This window comes from Vigna umbellata, chromosome 1, assembly GCF_029865625.1.
Source record: "Vigna umbellata cultivar VRB3 chromosome 1, Vumbellata_1.0, whole genome shotgun sequence".
Lineage (NCBI taxonomy): Eukaryota > Viridiplantae > Streptophyta > Magnoliopsida > Fabales > Fabaceae > Vigna > Vigna umbellata.
The window spans coordinates 82,027,527-82,054,825 of record NC_142165.1 but is presented as its reverse complement, the minus strand read 5'-3'; the positions used below and the strand labels follow the sequence as shown (position 1 = coordinate 82,054,825).

Below are 27,299 nucleotides of genomic sequence, written 5' to 3'. Positions count from 1 at the left end.
GATACCTATACAAAGAAGTACAACCATGGAAGAAGAAGCACCTCATATATCCATTAAATCCTTTGGTGAATCAATTGGAACAACATCATCATAAGATTGTAACCTTAACTGGAATAATCTCCCTCTATGTTTGATTTTCAAAAGATAAACTTACTAAAAGGTTTGAGTCATGGATTTTATTGAACAAAAATGAAATAAACTTTAGTTAAAGAGAATTCAAGTGATGAAGAAAAGATATGAAGAATTACATTACTGGAATAAACTTAAGATGAGTGAGAAGTTAAACATCACTAAAGATGTAAAGATAAGATCCTATCGCACTCTCATAAGGACTCAACATTCTCATAATTTCTCAAGAAATTCAATTTATTCAAAGATTTGAAAACAAAGTTACATCCATGGTTATGGATCACTTGACTTATAAGATTGAAATATTAACAATGAAAAATTAGTCTGAATAGTTAATGCGGTTTCCACCCTACCCTTTTCCACCTAACACAATTAATTTTTAATTAAAAGAAAATCCCAAACTGATAATTTAGTATTGGAATATTTCCGAGGTTTTGGACTCCCGCCATTTCACCTTCCTAAAACCCAAAACAAAGGAAGTCCCAAACCTAAAAACTCAGACCATCCCAGAATGAGAATGGGCACTCTCAAAAAGAAGAGGGAAGAAGAAGAACCCCCTTCTTCTCTTTCCCTCGATAATGCTAATGGTAGCGACTCCCAAAGTGAAGAAGGGTCCAAAAGAGAAGATGATTCTTTACGTTACGAGCAAGCTAGGGACCAAAGGATCAAAGACAACATGGAGAGAATGCACAAGCTTGGCTTGTTCGACTTGTCTCTCAAACTCAAAAGCCCAAAACGAAACTATCTCCCCAAAAAAAAGAAGGCCGTCCAACCCAACCATTCGCCCCAGAGACGCTCCTCCAGGTATTCTTTTCATTTCTTTCTTTATACTTGTTTTGCTCTCTATGGAACGCCAAAAGGAGCAACCTTTCCTTGTGGGTTAGTTCCTTTCTCCTCAAAGATATTGCCTTTTCCCTTTCTATTTGCAACTGGAAACCCACTTCCATTTTGGAGGCAAAGGAGACGTGGATGAGTATAGAGTCAATGTAAAAAAAAAACAAGTATATTGATGTTTTATAATTTAATGTTAGGGATTGTGTTTTCATGCTAAGATACACTTTTAAAATTAAATTTTTTCTAATCATGAAGTGACATTATGTATATGCTCATTGTCACCTTTTACTTGTGTTGAGATAAAGATTCAAAAAATACTTCAGAAATATCTTAAGTACCTAAAATGTAATTGACAATTTCATGGGTTTGCAGAATAATGAACCTGGTACCAATTAACTATTCTGAGAGAAATCGTGAATCTGCAAGTAAGGAAAACGGTGTCGTAGAGATTTGTATACCAGAAGGTACAAACCCTGAAGTTTACACTGAAGAGCATGAGGAGCATCTGGGAGACTGTGAGAGTGCTTGGGAATTGTATGTGGATGGATATGATGAGGATGGGAACCGTATATATGATCCAATCAAAGGAGAGACATGCCATCAATGCAGGTACTATTCATTGCACATGGTTCACTATGTAGGTATTATTTTCATTTATTACACTTTATTTTGACAGCAACAACAAAAATTAGAAGCTGACATTGTTACATGGAGATTCATGTATACTTGTATTAGTATTTAGAACTTTCATGTGTCTTCTCCCTGCTTTATTTATGTTGTAAGTTAAATGTTTATTTCTTTTAACCTGTGTGCTCTATTTGTAATAAACATAATTCAGATTCCAATTTCATTCCCTGAAACTTCTTTTTCTCTGATGTTTCATTTTTAGAATGCAAATCTTCTTTAATATGCTTAGTATATTTGACATATTTTATGTTTGATCTAGAAAAACTTGGAATGAGAAGGCTTTGCAATTTAGCCACTGGTTTTTCCTGCAAATAGTACCTGTATGCCATTTGAATGGTCTTGTACCTTGACTGGGGAAAATATGTTTTGATTGAAGAGCAGACTTAGTTCCTTTTTGTAGAACTAGTTAATGTATTCCATATGATACTTGTTTCAGGGCAAAGTTTTTCATAAGTCTTTTGTTTACATGCAGGCAGAAAACTCTTGGCCAGCATACTCATTGCAACAAATGCGAATTACTCCAAGGGAAATTTTGTGGAGATTGCTTGTACATGAGGTAAGTGTTTAAGCTGAGGTTCAGATTTTCCCCATTCAGCCTTTTGTTGTGTCAACGACTGTCATTTTGTGAAGTTTGATGGTAGTCCCTTTCTACTGATATTTTATAGATATGGAGAAAATGTGATGGAAGCCAACCGTAACAACAAATGGGTTTGCCCTCCTTGTAGAGGAATTTGCAACTGCAGTCGTTGCCGCAGGGGAAAAGGTTGGAGGCCTACTGGCAACATATACAGTAAGGTTAGTATTGCACAACATACTTGTTTTGTTAGGACAGAATCTGATAATTTATGATTTGAATCGTAAAGTTTGATGTGTTTCGGTTAGCTAGGTGTTTGTATCATAAGATGGAACCAAGAATGACTTTAAATTTTGAGATACGTTAGCGAACCATTACAATTCTTATATGTTATGTATAACTGAGTCCAATACTATATGATACATGTAATCAATATAACTTGGTAGGATATGATTCCTTTGTTGTTTTTTCTGTTCAATCTGATTGGTATATGGGATAAAAACAACTTCAGGTCATTATAAATGAGTGCATGAATTTACCTCAACATTCTTCAAAGAAAAATTCTTCACCCTTTGTTTTGTTGCCACTTAATTTGAATGCTGGAACTGATCAATCCCACTAAATTTGAATTTTTGTAAGGTGTCAAAGCTGGGTTTCAAATCTGTGGCTCATTATTTGATTAAAACTCGAGGCACTGAGTTGGAAGGGTCAGATGCTGAAAATAGTGTTGCTGAAGAAAAATCAGAGACATCTGCAGATACCAAACTGAATAGACCAACTCTCACGAGGGCATCAAAGAAGAGGGCATAGTTGCATTACATCTGTATGAAGATGATGATACTAGTTTTTTGAGAAACATACAAGATTTGAGATTTAATGAAGCTAGTATGGTATAGAGCCTGTGGATTATTAACAACTGTATACAAACTAGTAAGTATACAAATTTTGCTTTTTCATCCTTTCTTGAAATGTGAACTTTTTAGTTTTATATTTATCAAAAAAGAATAGCACTATTGTGGAACACTTTCTTTTGCGTGACCCATAGACAGATAAAACGTGCATCTAAGCCTGTGTAAACAGAATAGACTAATTAACAACTAATACACAGGGTGTACAAAGGGTTGATTTGGGTTGGGGTGTGGACAAGTTTATTTCTTAATTTTGTAACAAAAATTGAGTTGAATTCGATAATATGTTTTGATTTTTTATTATTAAAATTTGTAATTTCAAAGTATGTTTTGCTAGATATTTTAAAATGTTTTTTAAAAGCAGATTATATTATTTAATATTTTAGTATTTAAATGATGATATTTTGAAATATATTTAGTTAAATAATAGTTATATGATTATTATTATTGTTAGTATTATTAATAATTTTGATTGGATTGAGTGTTGCTGTGATGAACATAAATAATGTTACCCAACTTGTAGAATTAATCGGGTTCCATTTAATTTATAAAAAACAGTTGACCTAATTAATTTAGATTAGGTTAGGTGGTATTGAGATATTTGGTAATTTAACCTAATAAATACCCCTACTGATCCTTGTTTTCTTTCAGCTCAGGAAAAATCTCATCGCTTCTCAAAAAGTGTGAAATGACCAAGTTCTTCTCATCTTTTATTTCTCAGTGTGAAATGGCCTAGTAGTCCTAAGTGATTTTTTAACTTACAGTGTGGCATACCAAAATTTAATAACATCCTTCCAGAAAGAGTATGCCGGAATCAATATATTATTCTAAAAAGAATTTAATAATATTATTCTCAAAAATCCTCCAGAAAGACCATTCAAGTATCAATCTTACTGTATTCCAGAATCATCATAAGTGTTCAAGAAACTCTTAAGTTGTGATTAATGAATGCTCTTGATATGAAACTTAGGGATGATTGGATGAAGTAGATTATAATTCATTCAGGATTCTCGGTCTAGATCAGTGAATTCGTTTAGAATTGAATTTTCTGAATATCCTGATTATATTCATCATTAGATGCTGAAGATTTCATGACAAAATTATGATTCTGAAATAATTTTAGGAGGGTCTTGAATTCTTTTTTAGGTGATGTTTTCGAAACACCTACAATGACATTTACAAAGTAAAATAGATATTATAATAATGTTTCCGTCTAGGTGCTTATTACAAAAAAAAAGTTTCGGGACGTAACGACAGAAGTCTAAAAATTGCTCGGGACAACTTCAACATTTTCGTACTGCATTTATTTTTTATCTAAATAAATAAAATTTAGATCTGAATACAACTTTAATATTCCAAATTGAAAAACTGAATTTAATTCCATTTTAACTGAACAAAAAATTACATTAGCATCCTTCTGCAAAGTACTACTTGTCACACTTCTTCCTGCTCTACCTAATGCCCACTTATATCATTTTTACCTCGAACAAAAATATATACTTGCGTGTCAAATTACATCTAAATTACAAATACTTATAAGATCGAAGGAATGCATAGGTGACAAGAACTTACTCTGCTTTCTGTATACACTTTAATACCCTCATGTTGTGTAATCTTGCTCAAGTATTGCAATGTTCTAAAAACAAATCCCCTTTGTACAAGAAAACCTAACGACTCTGAATTTCATCTTGACTCCAACTTTCTCCACAAATGAACTGCTCTCCTGATGAGGGGATCAGCTGAAAACCCTTCTGCGTAAGCACTAATCGCTGTTAATAGGCTGTTGAATCTACTACCATTGTCCTGTACACGATTATTTTCATTGAGTTAAAAAAAACATTCAAAAAATTATACTACTGATATAATATTGTATTTAAATTGATAACTAAAATATGATTTGATCACAAGGTTTCCCCCCATCTAGGACGGAAGAAAATCAAATTACTACCATAAGCTTTTTTACTGCTGCTTATCACAATCTCCATTGCATTAATGGCAACGACCAACCCGTTTATGACCAACGTGGGTAAGTTTATAGCACAAAAACTTGATACTGATAAATGATCTTTAAAACAAATCTATAATTGGACTAGAAAAATCAAGCTAATAACTAACTAAAAAGATACAAATTGGAAACTTAAACTGCCTTCGATGCCCAGACCTCTGGTTTATTGAACGAGAGATCTTCTACAGCAAATGGTACCATGTACAATGGAAGATCAGACCGCAACAAGGCCTGTGATAATTTAAGGTACTGACGCATGAGAAAAAACTGTAGATAACAGGACAAATAGATGCTACAAAAAAAAGTAAAGGTGAAGAAATAAATCAAGAGACTGAGATGCTTGCCAGTTCCTTGCTTAAGAGGGCCTGCTCAGCATTTTCAATCAACGCCTAGAAGGAAAATGGCACATGTGAGACCAATATTATTAGTGTTGACGGGGAAGAATAACACTAGATTTGTGAGGTAAAATGCAACAGTAAACCTCACTAATCATGTTGAACCAGACATAAATTTTTCAATGAGAACATTTTATTAATCATGTGAGCAAACTAGCACACGAAGCATAATATCAGTCAGGAAAACCTTTCTAATGCGATCCTCTTTAATTTGATCAACAGATTCCAACAACCTCTCCAATGTGCCTGCTCATATACGTGAAGAGATATATTACAACCATATATGGATTAAAAAATATACAAGGTACAAAATAAAAAAACTACAAAGAAAAATCTGTTACAAGTGGGTGTGTTCAAAGTTAAATTATTTGGACTACTATATTATAACATGTAAACCACGTATACCCAATATAAAAGTTATTCAATAATTTTTAAAACAATCTATAGATAGAACAAGAACGTCACTGAAAGGGGAAAACAATTAAAAGAAAGCACTGTTACATCTGCAACAATATAGATTATTTAAGTTAATAAAACCTCACCAAATCGACTGAGTAATTGCACAGCATGAACATCTCCAATTCCATGAACTCCTGCATTTATAAATAATTGTCAAAATTCCACAAGCTTATTTAACTTGTCCCTATTCCATGGGAATTATGATTCATGAGTTTGGCTATAAAAATACAAATAATCATGTTTCCAATCCTAAGGATACAAATGTGAATGGCCACTCGAGATGAGATTCCTTCTAGTACATCAACATCCAGCATTTCTCAATTCATGGAAGGTCAAAATTCATAAGTAGTTGACTCAGGTGCTTCTGATCACATTTTTGGTAATACCTCTTTGATCTCAACCATTTCCTTTCAAGAAAAACCTCGTTTCATAACCTTTGCAAATGACTTTAAAACTTCCTCAAGAAGAGTTGGTCATGTTTCCCTGTCTCCTTCCTTGAATTTGAACTCTATCCTTTCTGTCCCTAATTGTTCTTTCAATTTAATTTCCTTAAGCAAGTTAACCAAAATGATAAATTGTTCAATAACTTTCGATCACAAATATTTTATTATACAGGAGCGTGGTTCGAGGAGATAGATTGGAAAAGGATATGAAGCTGGAAGATTATACCATTTTGGATCTCGTTCAAGGGTGTCCTATGTTGTTGCTCCTAGCCCTAAAATGTTGCATGATCGGTTTGCCATCCTCATTTCTCCAAATTAAAAAAAAAATGTATCCTGAACTTGGTCTCCAGACCTTAGAATGTGAGTAATGTCAAAAACATGTTAGATCTACCTTTCCTAAAAAGTATCAATCAATGTGTAATTCTAGTTTCTAGATTATCTATTATGAAATCTGGGGACCTAGTCCCGTCTCCTCTTTTGGTTTTAGGTATTTTGTTACCTTCATTGATGAATATTCAAGATGCACTTGAGTTTATCTTACAATGATATGACAATAAATCACTGACCTAATACCATTTTTATACTAATAATATAGATCAATACTAGTAGAAACACTCCTGACAACACCAATTCTAACAGGCCCTAATCAATACATATTGATTTCATAGGCGTACACCTGATCTATTTTGGTCCTCTTGATTTGGAAAAAGGACCTTACAAATAGAGGAGCACAAAATAACCTGGAATATTGTCAGATCTATCCCCAGAAAGTGCAATCATATCTGCGAACTGGGATGGTTTTAAGCCTCCATATCTATTTGCAAAATCCTCGACACCAAATGATACCATCCTGTTGAAAAAAAAGAAACAGTAAAACATAATAAACTACATTGTAAATTTCAAACCATAATAGCTAAACAGATTACAAGGCTATAAAATTTTAAAAAACTGTGTGCTAGCCTTGTTCAACTATGTTTTGATTTGATTTATGAAGCATATTATTTAATTGTTATTAAGCATTCAACATCGATTATGTTCCATGTAATATAGGTTTTTCATCATTAGTTTATGATTATGTTCATGCAATACTCAAATCAAAAAGTAATATTGAGAGAGAGAGCAACATGGGTTGGCATTACATTCCTAATAAGGTACAATTAGCAATGAAAATACTATTCCATTTAATATAGATTTTTCACTATTAGTTTACCCAAAAAAAAAAGTCCATGCAGTATTCAAAAAGCAATATCAAGAGAAAGGGAAACATGAGTTAACATAATATTTACATTGCCACTCTTTTAAAAGTGCAAAACCAGAGAGTTCTAAATGTACAAAATGGATCCATTTGTTATCAATAATTTTGCTATGGTAATATCAATTTCCACATATAAAAGGGTAAGCAGAGAATGGTTATCATACGGTTCTCGTTGTATTAAAGTCCAAAAAGAGTGCTATCAGTTATTGCATTGAATGATTAGAAGCACAAAAAAACAGAGATTAAGCCAGATACTAACTGATCACCACGTGGAGCAATTCGAAGAAGCCGTAATGAAGGAGACAATATCTGAAAAAAGTCTTTATCAGGGGAGACAACTCGTACCTATCATCAAGATAAAATAATATCAGTAGTGGTGACTTAGCAATGTCATTGGAGCCATTTCCACAATGCAAACATAAATATCAAGCTATTTAAAACTTTGTTCAAGCACAATTACCCCATCATAACTTTAAAAGAAAGTGCTATTGCCCATCCAAGAAGATTAGCAATAAAAAATTCCGTCAAGCCTCATCAAAAACAAATATAATTAGCTCGACAAGGCTAAAATGAACATCAATAACTTCAATACCATCAGCAGACCAATAAATATACATATCAAACAAGAACGGAAAATCAATGATACTTTCACTTATACTAAATGATAATTACTACCAGGGAGAGGCAATTGGCAACAGAGGACAACAAGAATCTTCAATTGTCAAACCACAGGAAGTTAGTGAAAAGAAATTCAATAGCACAGCTATTCAGCTGAAAATTTTTAACCTTCTTCTAACCAAGCTTAATGGTTGATTATACTGAAATTGTGGCAACCAAAAGTCACCCAAAACCAATCAAACTCAGCCCATCACTTAGCTAGCCACTAATCATGGACACGTGCATGGCATTCTTCTAATTATGCCTTGCAGCTCACACATACAGAAGATGGAAGCTCGGCATAGAAGCTTGGCATCATAGAAGCCAGACAATATAGCAACCTGGCAGACATCATAGTAGCCCGATAGAATAGAAGCTTGATCTCCTATCAACCCGACAACATATCAATCCGACAACATAAAAGCTTGGTAGCATGGAGCTCGGCAGGATGGAGCTCAGCATAGCAGCCCGGTTGGATTCACATCAAAATTTGAAGTTATCAAAATGATACACTAGGGTAGATAAGGAGATTGCTCCTTGTGTCACTAACATGTGGTTCACTTCATTTTTTGCCACTTTATCTGCTAAATCATTTTTTCCTAACAACCTTCAAAATTAACTTTCCCAGCATTCTTACCATGCAACTTTCCTTCTTGTGTTCCGAAAGAAGTGTTAAAGAGAACTATAATCGTACTTCATTTGGCCAAAGAGAACACTATTTTGTCAAAAATCTGAAATGTGCATTAGAGTAGGGTTCAAAATAAAAAATCATTAGGGAGATCACCTTGTACCCAGCATCAACACTTCTTAAGGCTAATGTTCCAATCACATCATCTGCTTCTACACCTGGAACCTATCATTGAATGAATTTTGTATCAATTATATTACACCCTTAATCTGTAAGCAATAGGAACTCATCTACTTACCTCGATGACTTTTATGGACATAGCCTTGATGGATGCTTTTAAGTATTGAAGTCCCTGAACAATGGTATCAGGAGTTGGAGGACGGTTGCTCTTGTATGCGGGGTATAGATTGTGCCGAAAATTCTGACCTTCAAATAAAGAGTACATGCAATTAAGAACAAATAAAATTTTAAAGCATTACAGAATTGGTCAAAGAATAAAGAAAAATCTCACTTAAAAAGGTAAATTAATCAGTTAGACATTCTAAAAACACAGTAAAACCTATATTAACTATCCAATGATTTGAATTGAAGCCCCACAAATCAACATGAGACAAATATTACCATAGTAGAATATCAAGGCAATGCAGAACCACAATATTACAACCCACAATTATAAGCAGATAGATATAGTGGTCCTCAAATGAAGCTTGAGAAAGGAATATAAAGATGTGACAAAACAGTCAAGGAAGACTTCTACACATGACCTTTATTGATATGGAAAATTTGATATTAATGGATGGTCCAATATCAGCTGGTAGCAGGTAGAATGATTCTCAAACTTTGCAAACTTCAAGTCTTAGAATGTAAGTCATGTCGATTAGGAAAACATATTCATCCTTCTCATAATTCATTCTGATATTTGGCTCCAAGTTGAGTTTCATCCTTTTCTATTTTGTTACTTTTATCAATGAATATTATTGTTATATTTGGGTTTACTTAGTGAAAGATTGATCTGAACTTTTGAATATTGTGTCATTCATTAATGAAATTGATAAAAAATTTGGACAAGCGATCAAGATCTTAAGGAGTGATAATGCTAAAAAAAATGGTATAGCAGAGAGAAAGAATAGACCCATAGTTGAAACTGCTCGTACCTTAATGCTTGGTGTCAATACTCATGTCCATCACTAGGGTGATGCCATTCTTAGTGTGTTATCCTATTAATAGAATTCCCTCTTCTTCTTTGGAGAATAAAGTTTTATATTCCATTGTGTTTCCAAACAAACCTATGTTTCATATTTCTCCTCAAGTCTTCGGTTATGGTGTTTTGTACATGATGTGTGTCCAAATTTGGATAAACTATCAGCTTGAACTATCAAATGTGTCCTTTTAGGATACTCTTGCTTTCAAAAAGGGTATTGATGTTACTCAACTAACACTAAAAGGTATTACAAGTCTGCAACTGTCACCTTTTTTTGAAGAACTCATTTCTTCTCTTCATCCACACAAGATGTTAACTTTGTCCAATAAGTCTTGCCTTTGCTTTTAGTTGAGCCCTTTGTGTATCCTACTCCTAACATTGTTCCAACATCTCCGAATAATCTAAGTTCTTCTCATCCACCCAATTCACCTGGACCATTTCCTCCTGTTTTATCACCTCCCAACAACAAATTGCAATGACTAATCCAAAGCCACATGATGAGTCCTGTTCATCAAGTTATTCACCATCCTCCTCACATACTACATCTCTTGATAATGAGGATTCTAGTTGGCCTATTATCATTCACAAAGGCACTCGTTCTACATGAAACCCTCATCATGTTCATAATTTTCTAAGTTATCATTGTTTGTCTCCTTATTGTTCTTTTATCTCCTTTGTATCTTCTATTACCATGCCTAAATATGTGAAAGAGGCATTTGATCATCTTGGATGGGAACAGGCCATGATCGTTGAAATGTAGGCCTTTGAACAAAATTGTGCATGGGAGTTAGTTCCTCTTCCATCTGGAAAGAAAACAGTAAGATGTCGTTGGATCTATTCCTTAAAAGTTGGACCTATTGATGAAGTTGATCGCCTTAAAGCTCGATTGGTATCAAAAGGATATACTCAAGTCTATGGGTTAACTATAGTGATTCTTTCTCTCTAATGGCAACAATAACTACTATCAGACTTTTCCTTGTCATGCCAGTCATTCATCATTAGCCTTTTCACCAATTAGATGTTAAGAATGTTGCTCAAGGGGAATCTAGTCTGGTTAGTAAATTGCGTTGCTCTTTCTATGGTCTTAAGAAATCTTCACATGCTTGTTTTGGAAAATTCAGCCACATTGTTCGAATGTTTGAATTGAAACCCAATGAGGCAAATCATTCTATTTTCTATTGTCACACCTCCCCTGGAAAATGTATACTTAATGTTATATGTTGAAGATATAGTGATTACAAGAAATAATGTTCTATATTATCTTAGTTAAAGGAACACCTACGTAATCACTTTCAAACAAAGGATTTTGGTAGTCTCAAATATTTCTTGGACATACAAGTAGATGAATCAAAGGAATGAGTTGCAATTTGTCAAAAGGAAATATGCTCTTGACATCCTAAAAGAGACGAGCATGATTGATTGTAAAACAATGGATTATCCTGAGGAACCAAATTAGAAATTAATGGTAGAACAAAGAGAAGCTTTCTCTGACCCAAAAAGATATAGAAGATTGGTTGGAAAACTTATTTATCATACCATTAATAGACTAGATTGGTCTTTTGCAGTAGGAATTATGATTCAATTCATGCAAAATCCTTGTATTGATCATTGGAATGTTGTCATCCATATTCTTAGATATCTCGAAAAGGCTCCAAGTATGAAGATAAAAGAAATACCCAAGTCTCTGGATATTGTGATGCTGATCGGGTTGGTTCTCCTATGGAGAGACACTCAACTACAGCATATTGTGTCTTCTTTGAAAGAAATATTATCTCTTGGAAGAGCAAGAAACAAAATGGTGTACAAATTGTTGAAGCTGAGTATAAGGCAATGACATCCATCACTTGTGTACTTATATGGAGAAAACAATTCCTCCAACAATTAAGCTTTTGTAAAATTCAATGAAGATACATTGTGATAACCAAACTGCTCTTCACAGTGCTTCCAATCAAGGACTAAACACAAAGAGATTAACTGCCACTTTGTTCGGGAAAAGTTGTTTAAGGAACCTTATAGTGTTTGTCGGATCCAATGACCAACTTCCATATGTGTTAACAAAATCCTTATGGGGACCTCAAATTGAATTTATCTGTTCCAAGCTCAATACATTCAATTTGTATATTCCAGATTGAGGGGGATTATTAGAATACGTATTAAATATAGGTAGTTGTTAGATTAGGTATTTAATGTAGGTGGTTAGCATTTGTACCTGAGTTGTTAGCATAAAACCGTAAACCACCACTAAGAGTAAGAAGCAATCTAAATGCAGGAGTTGCGAAAGGGTCAGATCTGTCTTTTGAACAATCTCAAATCACTGGTGTGATATATAGGTATGTGGAATTGGATTAGGCTTAGGGGGCTCATTCCATCCACCTATTGGAGTTTTTGGATCCAATAATAGTGTCGGGCTCTATCAATTAAGTAGTCTAAGTAGTCCATCCCTCCTTCTTATCTTGCTCTCGAGCTGATAGGGTTATAGGCAGACCTATCATTTCTTCAATCTAAATTTGAGGGCAGTAGAAGTGCTTTTGTCTATAATTCCTTCTGGCTTTGATTCTGCCTTTAGGCTAAACAAGCCAGTGGTCTAATCTAAGGACCTTGAAGCATGACACTTTCCTTCAGTCTAATAATGTGAAGGCTGACGTATATCAATTTTTTCCTTTTTTGTACTAAAAAATGCTTGGCTTTCTCTCTTGGCTTTTGAGTAAGCAAGTGAAGTGAGTTCTTCTTTTCTATGGACATGATTTACAATAGAACACCCTAGAGTCACTTGATCCATTAAGCCAACCCATCTTATAGAGGAAAAGATAGATTGTATTTGTGATTTGGTATACAAATATAACGAAAAGCATTATATTTTCCTATGTCTCACGCAACTTTCTTGACTAAACCCCAGAACAGTTGAAATCATTATTTGGATAGCCTCCAACCTTATGATGACAGGTATTATCTGAATGAAACCTAGACATATAAATATCAAAGGGTACATATACATAGAGCCAGGAGCAAGAGGAGTATTACTAAGGGTGAGTGAACAAAGTAAAAGTACACTTTATTTGAGTAAGTCAAATAATGTAATAAAAGATGCATGAAAAAAAAAACAGATTGGCATACCACTCCACCTGTGCCCATATATAACCACAGAAGAATGAGGTTCAAATTCTGATATTGTTTGCATATGCCAATTTTATGCAAATATTGAAACTCGAAAACAAACATACCTTTTGCAGTAAAACTTTCTTTTGATGAATTATAAGTATGACCAAAAGGAAGTCCTGAAATGAGAAGGTTTTCTCTATTAAAAATATATTTGAGAGTGGCTTTACAAGCCAATGAACCTGAGAATGCAAGTTAGCTGCTAGGAAGAAGAGATCCCCAGATACCACCAGAACATCAACAGCTTCTAGAACTAGAAGCAATATGTACTTGACTGAACATAGTATTCTTCCTATGCTACCATCTTCACAGATCATGACAAGTTCAATTTATATACAACATTCTAGAGTACAAGAGCAATAATTTGGGGAATTCATGCAGCAAACAGTAATTTAATCTTTACTTATCTATTTATACTTTCCAGGTACAAAAATCTTCCTTCCTCTACAGTTTCTAGCGAAACTAAAGGATGCTGCTACCTAAAATGCTAAGGATTAGACATCAAATTACCTATATTTCAGTTATATTTGTCTCTTCATTTTATGATTAAGGTAAACCTGATATGAATGCTTTACTACAAGATAAGATGCGAAAAAGAATGAACCCAAATATTACAATAGCATAAAACCATTCAACTCCATTAACTTTTCACCACAAAGTTCCTATTAATTTTAAAACAAATGCCTAATACTTTAGCATGTACTGCAAAGGTAGTCCAACAGAAATAGAGCATCAGAATAAATGTACATTCCATGTTTTAGTGAGGTGTGCAGCACAGCGATCTTTAGCCAACAGGAAATCATTAAATATCATATAAAAGGAAAGACAGTAGAAAACCAATATGCTGAAAAGGACTCTATAAGGCTGAATATTGTGACAAATTGAATCCTTAAAGGCCAGTCTGGAATTCAGAGTAAAAAGATATGCATGAATTTAATCTTTTTTAAAACTTCTCATTAAGACATTAACTTCATAAGATATTTGTAGTATGAATCCAATTCTTTTATGGAGGAACCATTTGAAAATGCACACCTAACTTGACAGATCTCCTGTGTTAAAGATCAAACAAACAGTACCAGAATTTTGTGTATGTCCACTCTTCTGTTTCCTCCACAGCCACCTCTCCTATTTAGTGGTGCATCCATTATGCCCATTGTAATATCCTATATTTCAATCCATGTTTTGCCTCCCAGCATCTTTATTGTATTGCAGTCGATATTTTTTAATATTGATAGGGGACCAATAAAACAGTGAAAGGAATTTGAGAAGAAAATTCTGGGTATTGTTTCAATATTCCCAAACAGAGAAGTTTAGCAACACCCTCTTCCCGTACAAGACCAGCCCAGAGTTCTGGTTTGTTCTCCCAACAACCAGCCAACCCTCTCCCAGAGACCACCCTCTCCCATATACCCTAGTACCTCTCTCCTGATGTCCTCACAACCACGTAGGCAATTCTGTTGCAACAGAATCAGTGGGCGTGTGTCTGTGGACCCTAAGTAATGGGCTTCCACTTTCTCCTCTCATACACATTTTGGGCCTTCCTAATTTGCCCTTCTATTTCATTGTTTGTATGGTAAATAGAGCAATTCAAATTCAGTTATGGGAACCAATACTATCGCAATCAAAATATAAGGAGCACAGCAAAGAGCTGCACCAAAAATATAATTCATAATTGACTATCAGAATCAATACCATGCATTATACTTAAAAAAAAGTAAAATAGTACAAAATGAAGTATAACAATGGTTAAAGAAAAGCTAAATTTCTACTAGCACGAAGGATATAAAAGAGGAAAACAAAAAATCATGCTGGCAAATATAGAGGCTGTATTTTATAACTCACCATCATGGTCAAACACTACCTGCGGGTAAAAGAAACCAAACAATAGCCATAAGTTTAACTGATTATAAACATGAGAAGAAAGAATAAGATTGAAATAATAGGGAAAAAGATACTAACAATGAAAATATTTACGGAAATACAAGCTTCAGCACATACATAAATACAAGATGAACAAAACTTACCACCACATGAGAGGGGATAAATTCCAGAACATCAATTATCTGCAAGAACAATGACAAATAATGACTACAAGTTAAAAACAACACATATCAATTGCACAAGATGAAAATAATGTGTCTAATCAACCACATTTAAAATCATAATATACATGCTACATTGTAAATTAAAAGTAACAAAAAAAATGGTGGCTCAGCTCCAAGAATCTGCACTATTCTTCTCCGTAGTGCATTAAGAAAAGTGAACTACAAAACTTCTTCAATATAAAATAAAATTAAGTCTCTAAGACTAATAAAGAGGAAAAGTGAAAAATACCACAGAAAAGTTAAATTATAGCTCTTACAAGTCTGCATGTTTGAACTTGCCAGCACATCAGAAAGGATATTTAATTAGACAAATGATTATATTATAAAGGTGTTCATATTATATAGTGAAACCATAATGTCAGTCAGGAGAAAATAATATAAAAATGTAAGATATTATAATAAAATTATACTCATAGATATACTTTGATGAAAATCGTATTTATATAAAAACCTAATAATTTAACTTAAGAGTTTAATCTTTTACTCTAAACACACTGATTAAATTGCTCTTCAAGCCAATACCCTTTACTTTTCTAATTGCTCTGCAAACTATATTAAATTTTATTTAACGTATTTTGTTTGGAATAAACCTACAAGTCTATCATGATTATCATTTTTCTTTCTCAATTCTGTATTACTTTATTTCACAGATTGCAATCTATTATTGACGTTAAGATTTTATGATTTGGTTTAAAGACTCATGATTCACCAACTTCAATAACAAAAAAATTTATTCCAAAGTTTTGATAATCACTACTCCATGTATAGTGATTAATGAAAGAGAAACTACAAGTTCTCACCGAAAATAACAAAAACATAGAAAAAAATCTCAATATATGTCTACAGTCTTGTAAAATTTAATTCCAAGAATATATTATAACAAACTACCTGGAACTGAACCCTTACGTATTACTTAATGTCTGCCCTAATCATTATATTTTTAAATGGTCATTAAAATTAGTATCCACTGTTATATATTTATAGTTTCCCACCAAAATGACAAAAAGGTTTATGCTAGGAGAATAAAAGCTTATGAATTTACTGATTAAAATGAGAAAATAAATGTCAAACATCCACATATATGTCTATGCAGATAACTTACAAGCGATAAAGCCGTAAATATCGTTAAAACCCAATCTCCATTTCCATCAGCATGTGTTAGATGACCATGGTGCAACTTTGCTATCACACCATAAAAAAGATTAACAACAATGGTTACACTCAGTCTACTCCAAAAAAAAACCGATTAATTTACAAAACGAAAACACAGCAAATAATAGGAAACCAAAACAGTTTTATCAATAACAGAACATACACATAAAAGCACAAGTTTTATAAAACACATGACATATGACATATTTAAAAGAGTTTAATTTCCATGTCTCAGTGTAATTTCTTTTGCTAAACTAATCACAAATTATTATTTGAATGACTTTAACTAATTATTGTAAAAGTATTTTATGGTATGATTTTATGGAAGCTTTTGCTCAGCAGGCTGCCAGATGATAAGGAAATGCAGTTCAGAGGAGATGTTCTGTGTTCCATGTGTTCTCTATGTAAAACAAATGAAGAATCAATTCACCATCTATTTTTTTAGAGTGATACTGCTGTTTATCTTTGGTCTTTTGGCTGCAGGAGATTTTTTCTTATATGCATTGTTTGAATTCAACTCAGCTTATTGATTTTATCTAGTCTCCAAGTAGTGTTCTAATAAAACTGTTCCAGCAAACATATAAAAGAGTTAGTAAGTTTGACCAGTAACTCTTCCAACAAACATATACACAATGATATAAAGGATTATTGGTTCTGAAATTTTTTGACAACAACACTACACCGGGGAGAGGAACAACTAACATACAAGTTCTTTGGAAATTTCCAGATATAGGTTGAGTTAAAGTAAGAACATGCATGGTGTAGCTTGTTGGTGTCTAGATAATGTCGCTTGTGCTAGGTCTAGACGTACTAGAGGTGAATATAGTTGACGTTTCTCATCATTTTTTGGGGCCTGTTTCGATCATAAAACATTCTCAGGTGGCTGGATGCAGGAGGCTTTGGTTAGAAACTTAGTCATCTTTGTTATGTAAGACATTTATTGGATAGTCTCTTAGAGAAAGTGTTTGGGAATATGTAATCAAATGAAGTTTAAATATTCTCATAGAAGGTATACATTGTGCTGATAAATTAGCTTTTTTGGACTTAGATTATAAAATTCACTATAAATGGTATGATATTATGCCATCAAAGATTCTTCTTGAGTTCTTTCATAATAGTTTTAAGCCGTTAAGTGCAATTATGCGCCACAGTCTAACAGTGCAATTATGCGCCACATTCTAAAAAAGTGAACAGTGCAATTATGCGCCAACAAAAAGGAGCAAAGAAAACGAAACGAACCTAAGAGTTTGTAGTATGCCCGGTGAATAATCGAAGTACCGTCAATGATCATAACTCTGCTATTTAAAGGATCGGCGTTCGTCACACGTTCTCCTTTGGCAGCTGAACCTAACCGCAGCACTTGACCGGTTCCAAATGCAGTGTCAGGAACCAAAGCTGACGAAGTTGCAGGAACAGCTCCTAGCGAATCTGTAGAAGCACTGCAATAGCCCTAATGTGGAAAGACAGAGTGAGGGAAAGAGAAAGAGAAAAGAGAGATTTCAAAAGCGACAATGACACAGTACAGAGCAGCGTCAAATACTGGTAATTTCTTTACCTTGGAGTGTAGCGCGTCCGAAGAATGAAACAGAGTGGGAGTTCGAAGATTGCGAGAGAAAGTCCTGGTGGTGCTGTTGGGAAGGAGTGGAAGCTTTCTCCACAGGGAATGAGAGTGAAGAAACAAATAGTGGTACTTATAACAGCACGCCATTTGAGAACTTCGGTTCTATTGCATTGAAGTAGAAGTAAGGCACGGCATAGGAAGGGAGAGCCACTGTCAGAAAAATAGAAAAGAGAATGAAAGAGTTCGGCTGTGTCAAAGAGGGAACAAAATTATCAATTTTGGGTTGGGCTGAAGGAGAGACCCATTATTGTTTTTTGCACGCTCCTTCTTTGGGCTGCACCCCCATCAAATTTCTGGGGAGAGATGAATGTCTGCTAAAAAATTCGAAACTGATTTAGTGTATTCCGGAAATCAAAATCAGTTTAATGGGATGCATGACAAAATTTGATGGAAGCAGGAAGAAACACCTTACTTCTTTTTAGTTAAAGTTTAAGGATTTAAAATATTTATTTGTTCCATAAAAATACCCCTTAACAATTTATTCACTCAATAAAAGTTGAGGAAAATTACAGTGAGTTTTACTTACCATATTTGTTTTAAAGTTTTAACAAATACTAGTTAATTATTATTTCATCAATTTATAAATTTTATTTTATAATTTTAAAATTTTATGAAAATAAATGAAAAAGTTAAATAAATGATCAGGTTAGTCCTAATAAATTATAAAATTTATGATAATTTTATAAAACATATACAAATAGAAATTATAAATTATATAATAAATTTATATTGCACAAAAGTAAAGTAATTTTAAAATTATATAATTATATAATAATATATTTAAATAAAATGTATTATATTCACATCCACATTAGTTTTTTATAGAGAGCATGCAAAAATAAGTTTAAAACATTAAAAAAACAAAAATATTTAATATATTTAAAATTGTATAGGATGCATATCAGATTTGTTCCAAAATAATTTTTTTCCTTTATATTCTTTTCATCCTCCTACCAATGTAGCCTAAACCCTTATTCTCTCTCTCTCTCTCTCTCCTCACTTTCTCTTGGCTGCTGTTGTCCCCTTCACAGTACCTTCTCCTTGCTGGTGCACTTTACAACACCATTTGCATTCTGAACTGTGCCCTCTCAGAACTCGCATCACTAACTCGTGACTTTCTCAAGGTAACCTCCACCTTTTATTGCCAACAAACATTCTCTGTTCTAACATCTTTCAATTTGTATGCCTCCCCACCTTTTTTTTTTTAATTTTAGTTAAACTTTATTCTAAGAGCCCTATTATGTTAATGGGTTTTTTATTTTTGTGTCTAAATGAGTTTAAAGTCTATGGCTCTGTTGCTGCCGAATACTTTGAGTTATATTGTTTAGTTTCCTTGGCAGTTACTTAAATTCCTTTGTTCCGCTGTATTGCTAGAAAAGTCCTGAGTTTTCCTTTGCTTTGTTGTTTTTGTTTGATTCTAAACAAGGTTACCATGATGGGCTTTTTGGGTGGGGTGTTGTTCACTGATTTTATGTGTGAATGTTCTTTATAAGTAGCCAGCACTCCCATATTTACTTTTAACTATGCCTTTCTTTAATTTTACATCATTGTGTTTAGAACACTTTGTTTTAATTTCTATGAACTTATAACTATGTTCATGTGAAACCATTCTGGGTTTTGGTATCAATGCCCTACTCAGCTCAACCATCTAAGGCTTGAATTCTATATAATTTGATCTGCAGTAGAAAAATTCTACTAGAAATAGAACAAAATTGAGATTTTGTTAAGAGTTTCATGTGACTACTATGGTTTATATATTAAAGGTTAGGGTGAGAATGAAACAGTTTTTAGGACAATTATTTTTCTTCTCCAAGATTAAGGTACCATTATGACCATTTGCACTAAATATTCCTGTTAAAAATTTAGTTTCTGGAAACTGTGTTATTTTACTAGTGGTTCTAGAATTTTTTAAATAAATCATTGCCCTTTGATGATAAAGTTTGTTGACAACATGGATAGAAGATAGTTAAAATAGATATAGAAGAATACAATGTAATTCACAAAAATAAAGAGTTAAAATTCACTAAAAAAAATTGAATGTTATTAGATATAATAAAAAGTAAATTGAATATACAAATATATTTTTCTTGTTTGTTAAATCTTATTAATGATGATTCTATTTGAATTTTAAGTTAAGGCAGTATTAGTTTCTGAGAGAGTAGGTAAATCATTGTGAAGATTTAGAACTGTGACTGAAATTAGCAAAACAGAATTCTTGTGTTAGCTGCCAGTAAAAGAGAAATTAAGAATGGTGAATTAATCTTTGTTCGTATATGTATTTTAGTCTTGGAATCAAATATGCGAAAGAATTGAAGATCCTTATTCTAGACAATTTTCTTTATCTTTTCTTTCTTTGCACTTCACTGGGTGGAAATTTTCATCTATATTCTATGTTTTCTCCGGTTGGTGGTGAAGAACGACACAATAGTATGGGGAAAAAAGGAGGTAGAAGTCATCAGAAGAAAGAAGGAAAAAACTCTAAAACAAGCTCTCAACACAAGCGTGATGCTTATTCTTATTCCAGTGACGACATGGATGATGAGATTGATACATGTAACTCCATTTGTTCATTTTTATTCATTTATTTTTCTCAGAGAAGTAATAATTCTTTTGTTTCATTTGCTGTAACCTACACTTTTAATCTCCATTCTAATTTTTATAGTTTTGGCCTTCTTGTGCTGACTCACTTGTCTGATGCTTTGATTTTGAAGTTCATAAGCAGAGGGACATTGTCCCCCTTAACATAAATGATGGTACTGAAGAGTCAGATGAAGATGAGGAGCTTCCCATTTTTGATGTTAAGGTTTTGGTTACCCTAAACTTATTTTTATTTTTTTAAATTGCACATACTTTTTCTTTAACTCTATGAAACACGACAGATTAAACTTCTATGTGTTATCTGTTTGCTTAACAATTAAAACAGGATTTTAGTGACAAATTGTATATTTTTGTCTCATTTCTGTTCTTTCATATATTGGTCGAAGGATGTTGATGAGTATGATGAAGATGATGATGATGACGATGAGGAAGATGATGATGATGATGAGGAGGAAGATGATGACGATGAAGAAGATGATGGGAATGGCCATTTGGCAAAAAGTATGATATTTTATGTTTGACATATACATACGTACATATATATGTATATATGTGTGTGTATGTATACATACATACACAAACACACAAATTTACATATCTGAATCTTCAAAGTGTTATAGAGATGGATGATGGTGTTAATAGTTGAGACAGTACATATATCATTTTTATGCAAATATATCATCTCTACTCAACTGCTGTAGCTGGACCATGATATAGAATCACAATGCATGCCTTTTCTGTGTACTTTTCTGAAAGGATTTGGTATAAATGGTAAATTTTGTTACAACCTTCTGTTAACGTAAAAGCTATCCAGCTGTTTGCAATTAACCTCTAATTAATACTTTAAAGCCTATTTATATGTAACTTGTTTTTGAAATAGAAACTGGAAAATTACAAATTTTACAAGTTTTCTGGTTGTTAGTATATATTGATTTACAGACTGCAGATTTTAACAATCTGTCTTTGTCAAATCTTATGTTCAGTTTGTAAAATGGTTAGTTAGTGTGTGTTTAGATTCCTGTTCTGGTGGTTTTACTTAACAGTTTTCACATTCCATTGCGTTAAATTTCGAAACTATAATCTGATAGATTTGCACCAGGCACCAAAACACACACTTCGTCTTAAATTGATTAGCTAAAATCAGCAAACATTTTGGACTTGATAAATAATTTATAAAAATAAAAGGCGCTAATATGTACTCAAGTTGGTGCTCGTATGTTGTGAATTCATGTTTGTTGAATTTCTTGGTTAAGAGTGTCTTTATAGTTTTGGACTTGTGAAAAGAATTCTTGTTAAGTCCCTTGGTTACTTGTGCAAATTCTATTGAAGTGGTGTAATTTCACTACATGGTGTAATTTCAATGAAGTGTAATTATGTTTTTGTAGCTTTGGTTCTAATTATGCCGAATGATGTTGGATGTTCCATGTAGCTAACCTCAACTAGTGATATAAGGCTTTGTTGGTTTTTGTAATCTCACTAAATTAATGTGTATGTTGTACGTAGTGATCAGGCAAAGGAAATACTTACGTTCAAAGTTTGGGGGAGGTGATGATACAATTGATGATGGTGATGAAGATGAGGATGAGGATGGTTATAAACTTACTTTAGGTGGGAAAAAATTCTCACATGGTGCTGAAAATCGTAATTTTGAGGTGAGAATTTGAGCAATGCATGTAAAAGCAAAACAAAAATGCTTCCATATGCAACATTTAAACCATCAATAAGTAGATTTTCTCTTGGCAGTGGATCTTTAGCCTAACATTTATTTGTTTACTTATGCATTTTATAGTTTCTGTTGAGTAATCATAAAATTTTGGTTTAAGCTTCAATCAAGTGATGATGAGGCCCCCAAAGAAGAGGAAGAATTGGCATTACAAATACAAAGGGAGAAGGCAAAATCCTTGACAATGGAAGACTATGACCTTGTGGATTTAAGTGAAGACAAAGATAATGGGAAATTAACTTTGAAGGTGAGTGCTGCTGATTATCTTATTGTTTGTGGTCAATTTCCATAGTACTAGAGGAGAAACATAATGGAGGAAGAAAAAATAGGGAAATTCAACATTTGGTGAAAGGCATATATGATATCTGATTATAAACTTCAAGTGAACTTCTATATATGTACAGGAGGCATCAGATAAAGGAAACGAAGCAATAAAGCCACTGGATAGGGATATAATTTTCAGTGTTGATGAATTGAATTCTTTGACAAAGGAGGAGCAAATGAATGTTTTATATAGGTTGGGATGCTGTGTTTATCTTTCAGCATATTGATTGAGTTATAAATTGTAATGTTACCTTTTCATGCATTTCCTTAGCTTAATTTCTGCCATATTCACTATTAATGGATTAGTATAAGGTATTCAGATGTATTTGTATTAAAACATATATATGTCAATGTTATCATTTTCATATGCTTCTTCTTGACTAGTAACTATCTTCTCCTTCCAGGTCTGCTCCAGAATTAGTTGGTTGGTTGTCTGAACTAAATGAGGCACACAAACAACTTGAATGTGAAATTAATCCATTTTTAAGCAAGGTTTTTGCTCTTCTACCTTTTCTTTTCTGTTATCCTTGACTTGCAAACCATGTAAAAAGAGTTTACCATGTGTTATATATATTAGATATATTAGATATCTATCTTTTGTCTTTTGTTTATCTGTTATTATTTATTTTCTATCATATTTGTAATTTAGGCTTAGTCCATATTCTATTTATTACAAGTACAGTACCTATGTGTATTTTTTACACAAGGTAGATTACTCCTATACCTATTTTTCTCTATTTTCAACAACCTGTATAAATATAAAAGTACTTATTTTATATAGAAGAGTCAGTAAACTTATTGTATCTATCAACAATATACCTAGGGAGGCTTTCCTGTTATTACGTTTAAGTCATTCATTCTTTTGTTTTTGTTTCTTTTAGCCATGGTTCTCTTTATTTTTTTCTTTCTATTGAGATATTCTGTTAGAGGAAGTTCTTCTGCTGTGATCATTACAGTGCAAATGCTTTTAAATCTGCCTCTTCATTTACCTGTGTTACGGGGTTAATGTAAAACATGTGGTCTATACCCTTGCTTTCTTATGGTAATTACCTCCCCGTGCATGAATAGTGTATTGCGTTACAATTATTTTTATCTTATGTGCAGGTTGAAACGGGGAAAATAGTTATGAAAGGAGAAGCACGTTATTTTGAGTTGAAGCAGCTTATTTTGTTGTCCTATTGCCAAGCTATAACGTTCTACCTTCTCCTCAAATCTGAAGGGCAGTCAGTCCATGATCATCCCATAACAGCTCGCCTTGAAGAGATCAAGAAATTATCTGATCAGGTCTTATTATTTTCAAACTAGATAACTGCTTTGACTGTAAGGTTCTACTTTCCAAAATCATTTACCATATTATTATGGTTAACATAGTGATATAAAGAGCTTCTGTCCGTTGGAGAGCCAAGAGATCACTTATTCATGCCTTGGCTTTCTTTTATACTGTCAGTTAGTGCAGTAACCTGGAAGTAGTATATGAAAGGGCATAGACATGTGATATGACTGACATGTCTTCATTGGTCCTCTTCTATTATATAATCAATGTTTGAACTAAATTTACTAGAGATATATTAGCTTATATTGGATAATTTATTATATTGCATGCACCCTATGTTGGCAGCCCTGCTTACACTGGAAAAACGGGTATAATTCATGCTAGATTAGTGAATTGATTTTCTAACACGATGTCGTCAACTGTGCATAGTTATCTACTGACGTTTACTCATTGATATGCAATTGTCACAAATATCAGATTTGAGATGAAGTTTGTTTTCCTAGATTTTACAAATTTTCTAACGTGTGTCTCTCAACAGATAAAACAACTTGACAGAAAACTTCCAGTTAAACTTGAAGACATTCTTGTAGGAAATAATGGGTTAGAAACAGTATTAAAGTCAGATAATGAGAATTCTCCAATGGCAATTGATTCTATCACTAAAAACCAAGAGCAGCCTCCTGTCTCTGCCAAATCAGGAGAAGAAGCAGTGGTAGTCATCACTTATTAATTTTGGCTTTTATTGTTATCTGTTCCAAATGATAACTTTAAAAAAATTTCTCAACGGTCAACAATTTTCTGTGTTGCTGCAGCCTAGCAATCAAGATATACAAAAATTGGGATCCTCAAATGAGGGTGTACAGAAAACAAGAAAAGTTAAGCCTCAGGTGAATTATGGATCATGACAAGATGTTTTGTACTATTACTTAGTTTCTACTTTCTATTGAATAAATAATTACCTTTTTATTTGATTTATTTTTCTTGGTTCAAAAAACTATTAATTTGACTGAAATCAACCTTAATATGGCAGAAGGACCACATTGGCGCACAGAGTTTGGAGATGCTAAAAGTTAGAGCTTCCCTTGAGGAAAAACTGAAGAAAAAGGGTCTGTATGTTGCTCCAAAGCCTACTAATGGAGTAAAGCGTTCAAGGCCAGTTAATGGGTATGACTTTATTCTTCTATTCTTTACATTACTTGTTTCAAACATGTTGGAACTTAGCCACGTACAAATTTCACAGCCAGCTTGAAACATATGATGATTTTAATGATGATAATGAAGATGTCACCCGGGAAGGAAGATTAATTAATGGTTCTAGCTACAAAAAGGTTTCACAGTTCCTCAATGCAAATATGAAGAAACCCAAGGTACTTAACTTCAAAGTTTTGCCTGATGAATTCTTATTTCTGTTTCATTGGCTATTTTATAGTGTCGTAGATTTTAAGTCACTTGAAAAAGTGTCGTCTTAACCACTCTATAATGATCAAGGATACAGTGGTCAAAATTAGTGGAAGAACTTGGGTCCTTAATTATGCTTTGGTTTAACCTTATGTCCTCAGGACCTTTGGTGTGAAAAAATCTCACCTTCAGTGCCTTGCCATACGCTAGCATAGTCTCCCACCAGAGGTGGAGGAATGTTCTGGCAATCAGTGTCATTTTGATGTTATTTTCTATCTATTAGCAGCGAAATAAAGTTATATGTACAATCTGAACAAGATCAGAGTTTTGTTTTGACTTAACCTGTTTGATATATGATAATATATACTACCACAAGTCCCAAAGTCTTCTCTAATATTGAGAGATGTTTCGGTATACTTTTAATAACTCTTTTGTTATACTAATTACTAAATAAAAACTCTTGTTTAGGCTACAACAATTTCACTTTTTATATAACCGGTTAATGTCTAACTGATCTCTTCTTTTGAGTAAGGTGGTTTCTGGTGATGATGATTTACCCAAGAGAGATGAAATTGGTGAAAGACGAAGGAAACACGAGCTTCGGGTGTTGGCTGGTGCTGGAATTAAGACTGAGGACGATGATGACAGTGACAGGGATGATCAAATGGGTGGTGACCTTGGACCTGATGAGGTTGAGGATGCGGATGATGATGATGATGATAATGGAAGTGGGGACTCAGAAAATGAATTTTACAAACAAGTGGAACAACTGCGAGCTGCAAAACTGGCAGCCAAAGCCGAGGCTTACTCAAGGTGAAATTTTGGTACCATTTTGGCTCTTTTGTAATATGTTAATGCTATGCCCTTGGCTATTTCAATTTTATTGTTGCCACCGTCTTCAATTTTGTAACAAAAGATTGATTGCTTTTTACAGGAACACTTCAGTCTCCTCACAGCTTGAGACTGTAGAAGGAAAACGCTTAATTTCTTCTCAGGTTCTTGCTCTATCTACTACGGTTTTTAATTGAATTGTTCATCTTTTCCTTCAAATTTAAAGATTTTTCCTTGTCACCAATTTCTGCAGATGGAGAAGAACAGGGGACTAACTCGCAATCGCAACAAGGCAAAAAAGAATCCCAGAAAGAACTACAAGGTACTCTCACTTTGATTGGGATGAACAAACTCCTAAAATTTTGCTGGTTAAGTGGTGTGTTTCTTGCTTGACATTTGTTATTTTTTTTCTTGTTATCTTAATGTTCTGCAGCTGAAGCATCAAAAAGCTGTTAAGAATCGTAAGGGACAGGTTCAGAGTATCAGGAGACCAACTGCTCCTTATGGAGGGGAAACCTCTGGAATTAATGCAGCTGTCAGTAGAAGCATCAGATTCAAGAGCTGATATCAATCACCTTCACACCATCTTTCCTAAATTATCCAATTTTGACTCGTTTACATATATTGAAGAATTTTGTTTGCTTATTACAGCAGTTGAGAAATTTTGGAGATAACATATATGACATATTAAGATTTTGCAATTTTGCCAATTTTAATACTGCCATTGATTTCTCCTATCGCTGACATTTTTCTTCAAGAAAAATCAAATGCAACTTAATATTATTTTAACAACAATTAGTGTTCGCATGATTGTATGTCATTCCAGGATTTCCAAAATGTTACCCCTTTATATCAGCTTTGAAAGGTACTTTTCAATGCTTTTTGTTCTGGTTTGAGCAAAGCCAAACAACTACTAGTTTTTTACAATTTTAAAATATTTTTA

General features: G+C 33.4%; 3 protein-coding genes across 7 annotated transcripts; 2 read left to right on the top strand and 1 right to left on the bottom strand.

Moving 5' to 3' along the window:
• Nucleotides 1-578: 578 nt before the first annotated feature.
• LOC124822682 (uncharacterized) lies at nt 579-3,247 on the top strand. Its single transcript, XM_047294711.2, has 5 exons — nt 579-933; nt 1,336-1,572; nt 2,123-2,206; nt 2,316-2,445; nt 2,864-3,247. The coding sequence occupies exons 1-5, from the start codon at nt 641-643 to the stop codon at nt 3,032-3,034; spliced, it is 915 nt and encodes a 304-aa protein (XP_047150667.2). The 5' UTR covers nt 579-640; the 3' UTR covers nt 3,035-3,247.
• A 1,245-nt stretch (nt 3,248-4,492) lies between these two features.
• On the bottom strand, nt 4,493-18,392 carry LOC124822680 (5'-3' exonuclease family protein). 4 transcript variants are annotated; one of them, XM_088104412.1, is made up of 15 exons: nt 18,144-18,392; nt 17,828-18,038; nt 16,539-16,618; nt 15,356-15,394; nt 15,174-15,231; nt 13,397-13,450; nt 9,273-9,400; nt 9,131-9,199; nt 7,949-8,034; nt 7,175-7,284; nt 6,075-6,125; nt 5,720-5,778; nt 5,482-5,526; nt 5,294-5,368; nt 4,493-4,935 (listed from the first exon to the last, which is right to left on the bottom strand). In XM_088104412.1, the coding sequence occupies exons 1-15, from the start codon at nt 18,294-18,296 to the stop codon at nt 4,816-4,818; spliced, it is 1,338 nt and encodes a 445-aa protein (XP_087960538.1). In that variant the 5' UTR covers nt 18,297-18,392; the 3' UTR covers nt 4,493-4,815. The 4 variants fall into 4 exon arrangements, with proteins under 4 accessions (XP_087960538.1, XP_047150665.1, XP_087960539.1 ...); XM_047294709.2 differs by having other exon boundaries at nt 15,174-15,192; nt 18,144-18,391; XM_088104413.1 differs by lacking the exon at nt 13,397-13,450.
• Nucleotides 18,393-19,163: 771 nt separating this feature from the next.
• On the top strand, nt 19,164-27,066 carry EMB2777 (Sas10/U3 ribonucleoprotein (Utp) family protein). 2 transcript variants are annotated; one of them, XM_047294706.2, is made up of 17 exons: nt 19,164-19,333; nt 20,625-20,762; nt 20,921-21,012; nt 21,194-21,308; nt 22,311-22,459; nt 22,631-22,777; nt 22,935-23,047; nt 23,259-23,346; nt 23,959-24,138; nt 24,666-24,836; nt 24,940-25,014; nt 25,158-25,291; nt 25,368-25,494; nt 26,058-26,338; nt 26,460-26,520; nt 26,610-26,678; nt 26,790-27,066. In XM_047294706.2, exons 2-17 carry the CDS (start codon nt 20,639-20,641, stop codon nt 26,919-26,921), a joined length of 2,058 nt encoding a protein of 685 aa, XP_047150662.2. In that variant the 5' UTR covers nt 19,164-19,333; nt 20,625-20,638; the 3' UTR covers nt 26,922-27,066. The 2 variants fall into 2 exon arrangements, with proteins under 2 accessions (XP_047150662.2, XP_047150663.1); XM_047294707.2 differs by having other exon boundaries at nt 19,165-19,333; nt 24,666-24,839.
• Nucleotides 27,067-27,299: the final 233 nt, after the last annotated feature.

Excerpts from the sequence above, each read along its gene's own strand:
- LOC124822682 (XM_047294711.2), top strand. The coding sequence starts at position 641 with ATGAGAATGGGCACTCTCAAAAAGAAGAGGGAAGAAGAAGAACCCCCT. Across the intron at positions 2,207-2,315 it reads GGAGATTGCTTGTACATGAG|ATATGGAGAAAATGTGATGG; the intron begins GTAAGTGTTTAA and ends GATATTTTATAG. Across the intron at positions 2,446-2,863 it reads CTGGCAACATATACAGTAAG|GTGTCAAAGCTGGGTTTCAA; the intron begins GTTAGTATTGCA and ends AATTTTTGTAAG.
- LOC124822680 (XM_088104412.1), bottom strand. The coding sequence starts at position 18,296 with ATGGCGTGCTGTTATAAGTACCACTATTTGTTTCTTCACTCTCATTCC. Across the intron at positions 16,619-17,827 it reads GGCATACTACAAACTCTTAG|CAAAGTTGCACCATGGTCAT; the intron begins GTTCGTTTCGTT and ends ATGGTGTGATAG. Across the intron at positions 6,126-7,174 it reads TAGATCTGACAATATTCCAG|GAGTTCATGGAATTGGAGAT; the intron begins GTTATTTTGTGC and ends TTATAAATGCAG.
- EMB2777 (XM_047294707.2), top strand. The coding sequence starts at position 20,639 with ATGGGGAAAAAAGGAGGTAGAAGTCATCAGAAGAAAGAAGGAAAAAAC. Across the intron at positions 21,013-21,193 it reads TTCCCATTTTTGATGTTAAG|GATGTTGATGAGTATGATGA; the intron begins GTTTTGGTTACC and ends TATTGGTCGAAG. Across the intron at positions 24,840-24,939 it reads AATCAGGAGAAGAAGCAGTG|CCTAGCAATCAAGATATACA; the intron begins GTAGTCATCACT and ends GTGTTGCTGCAG.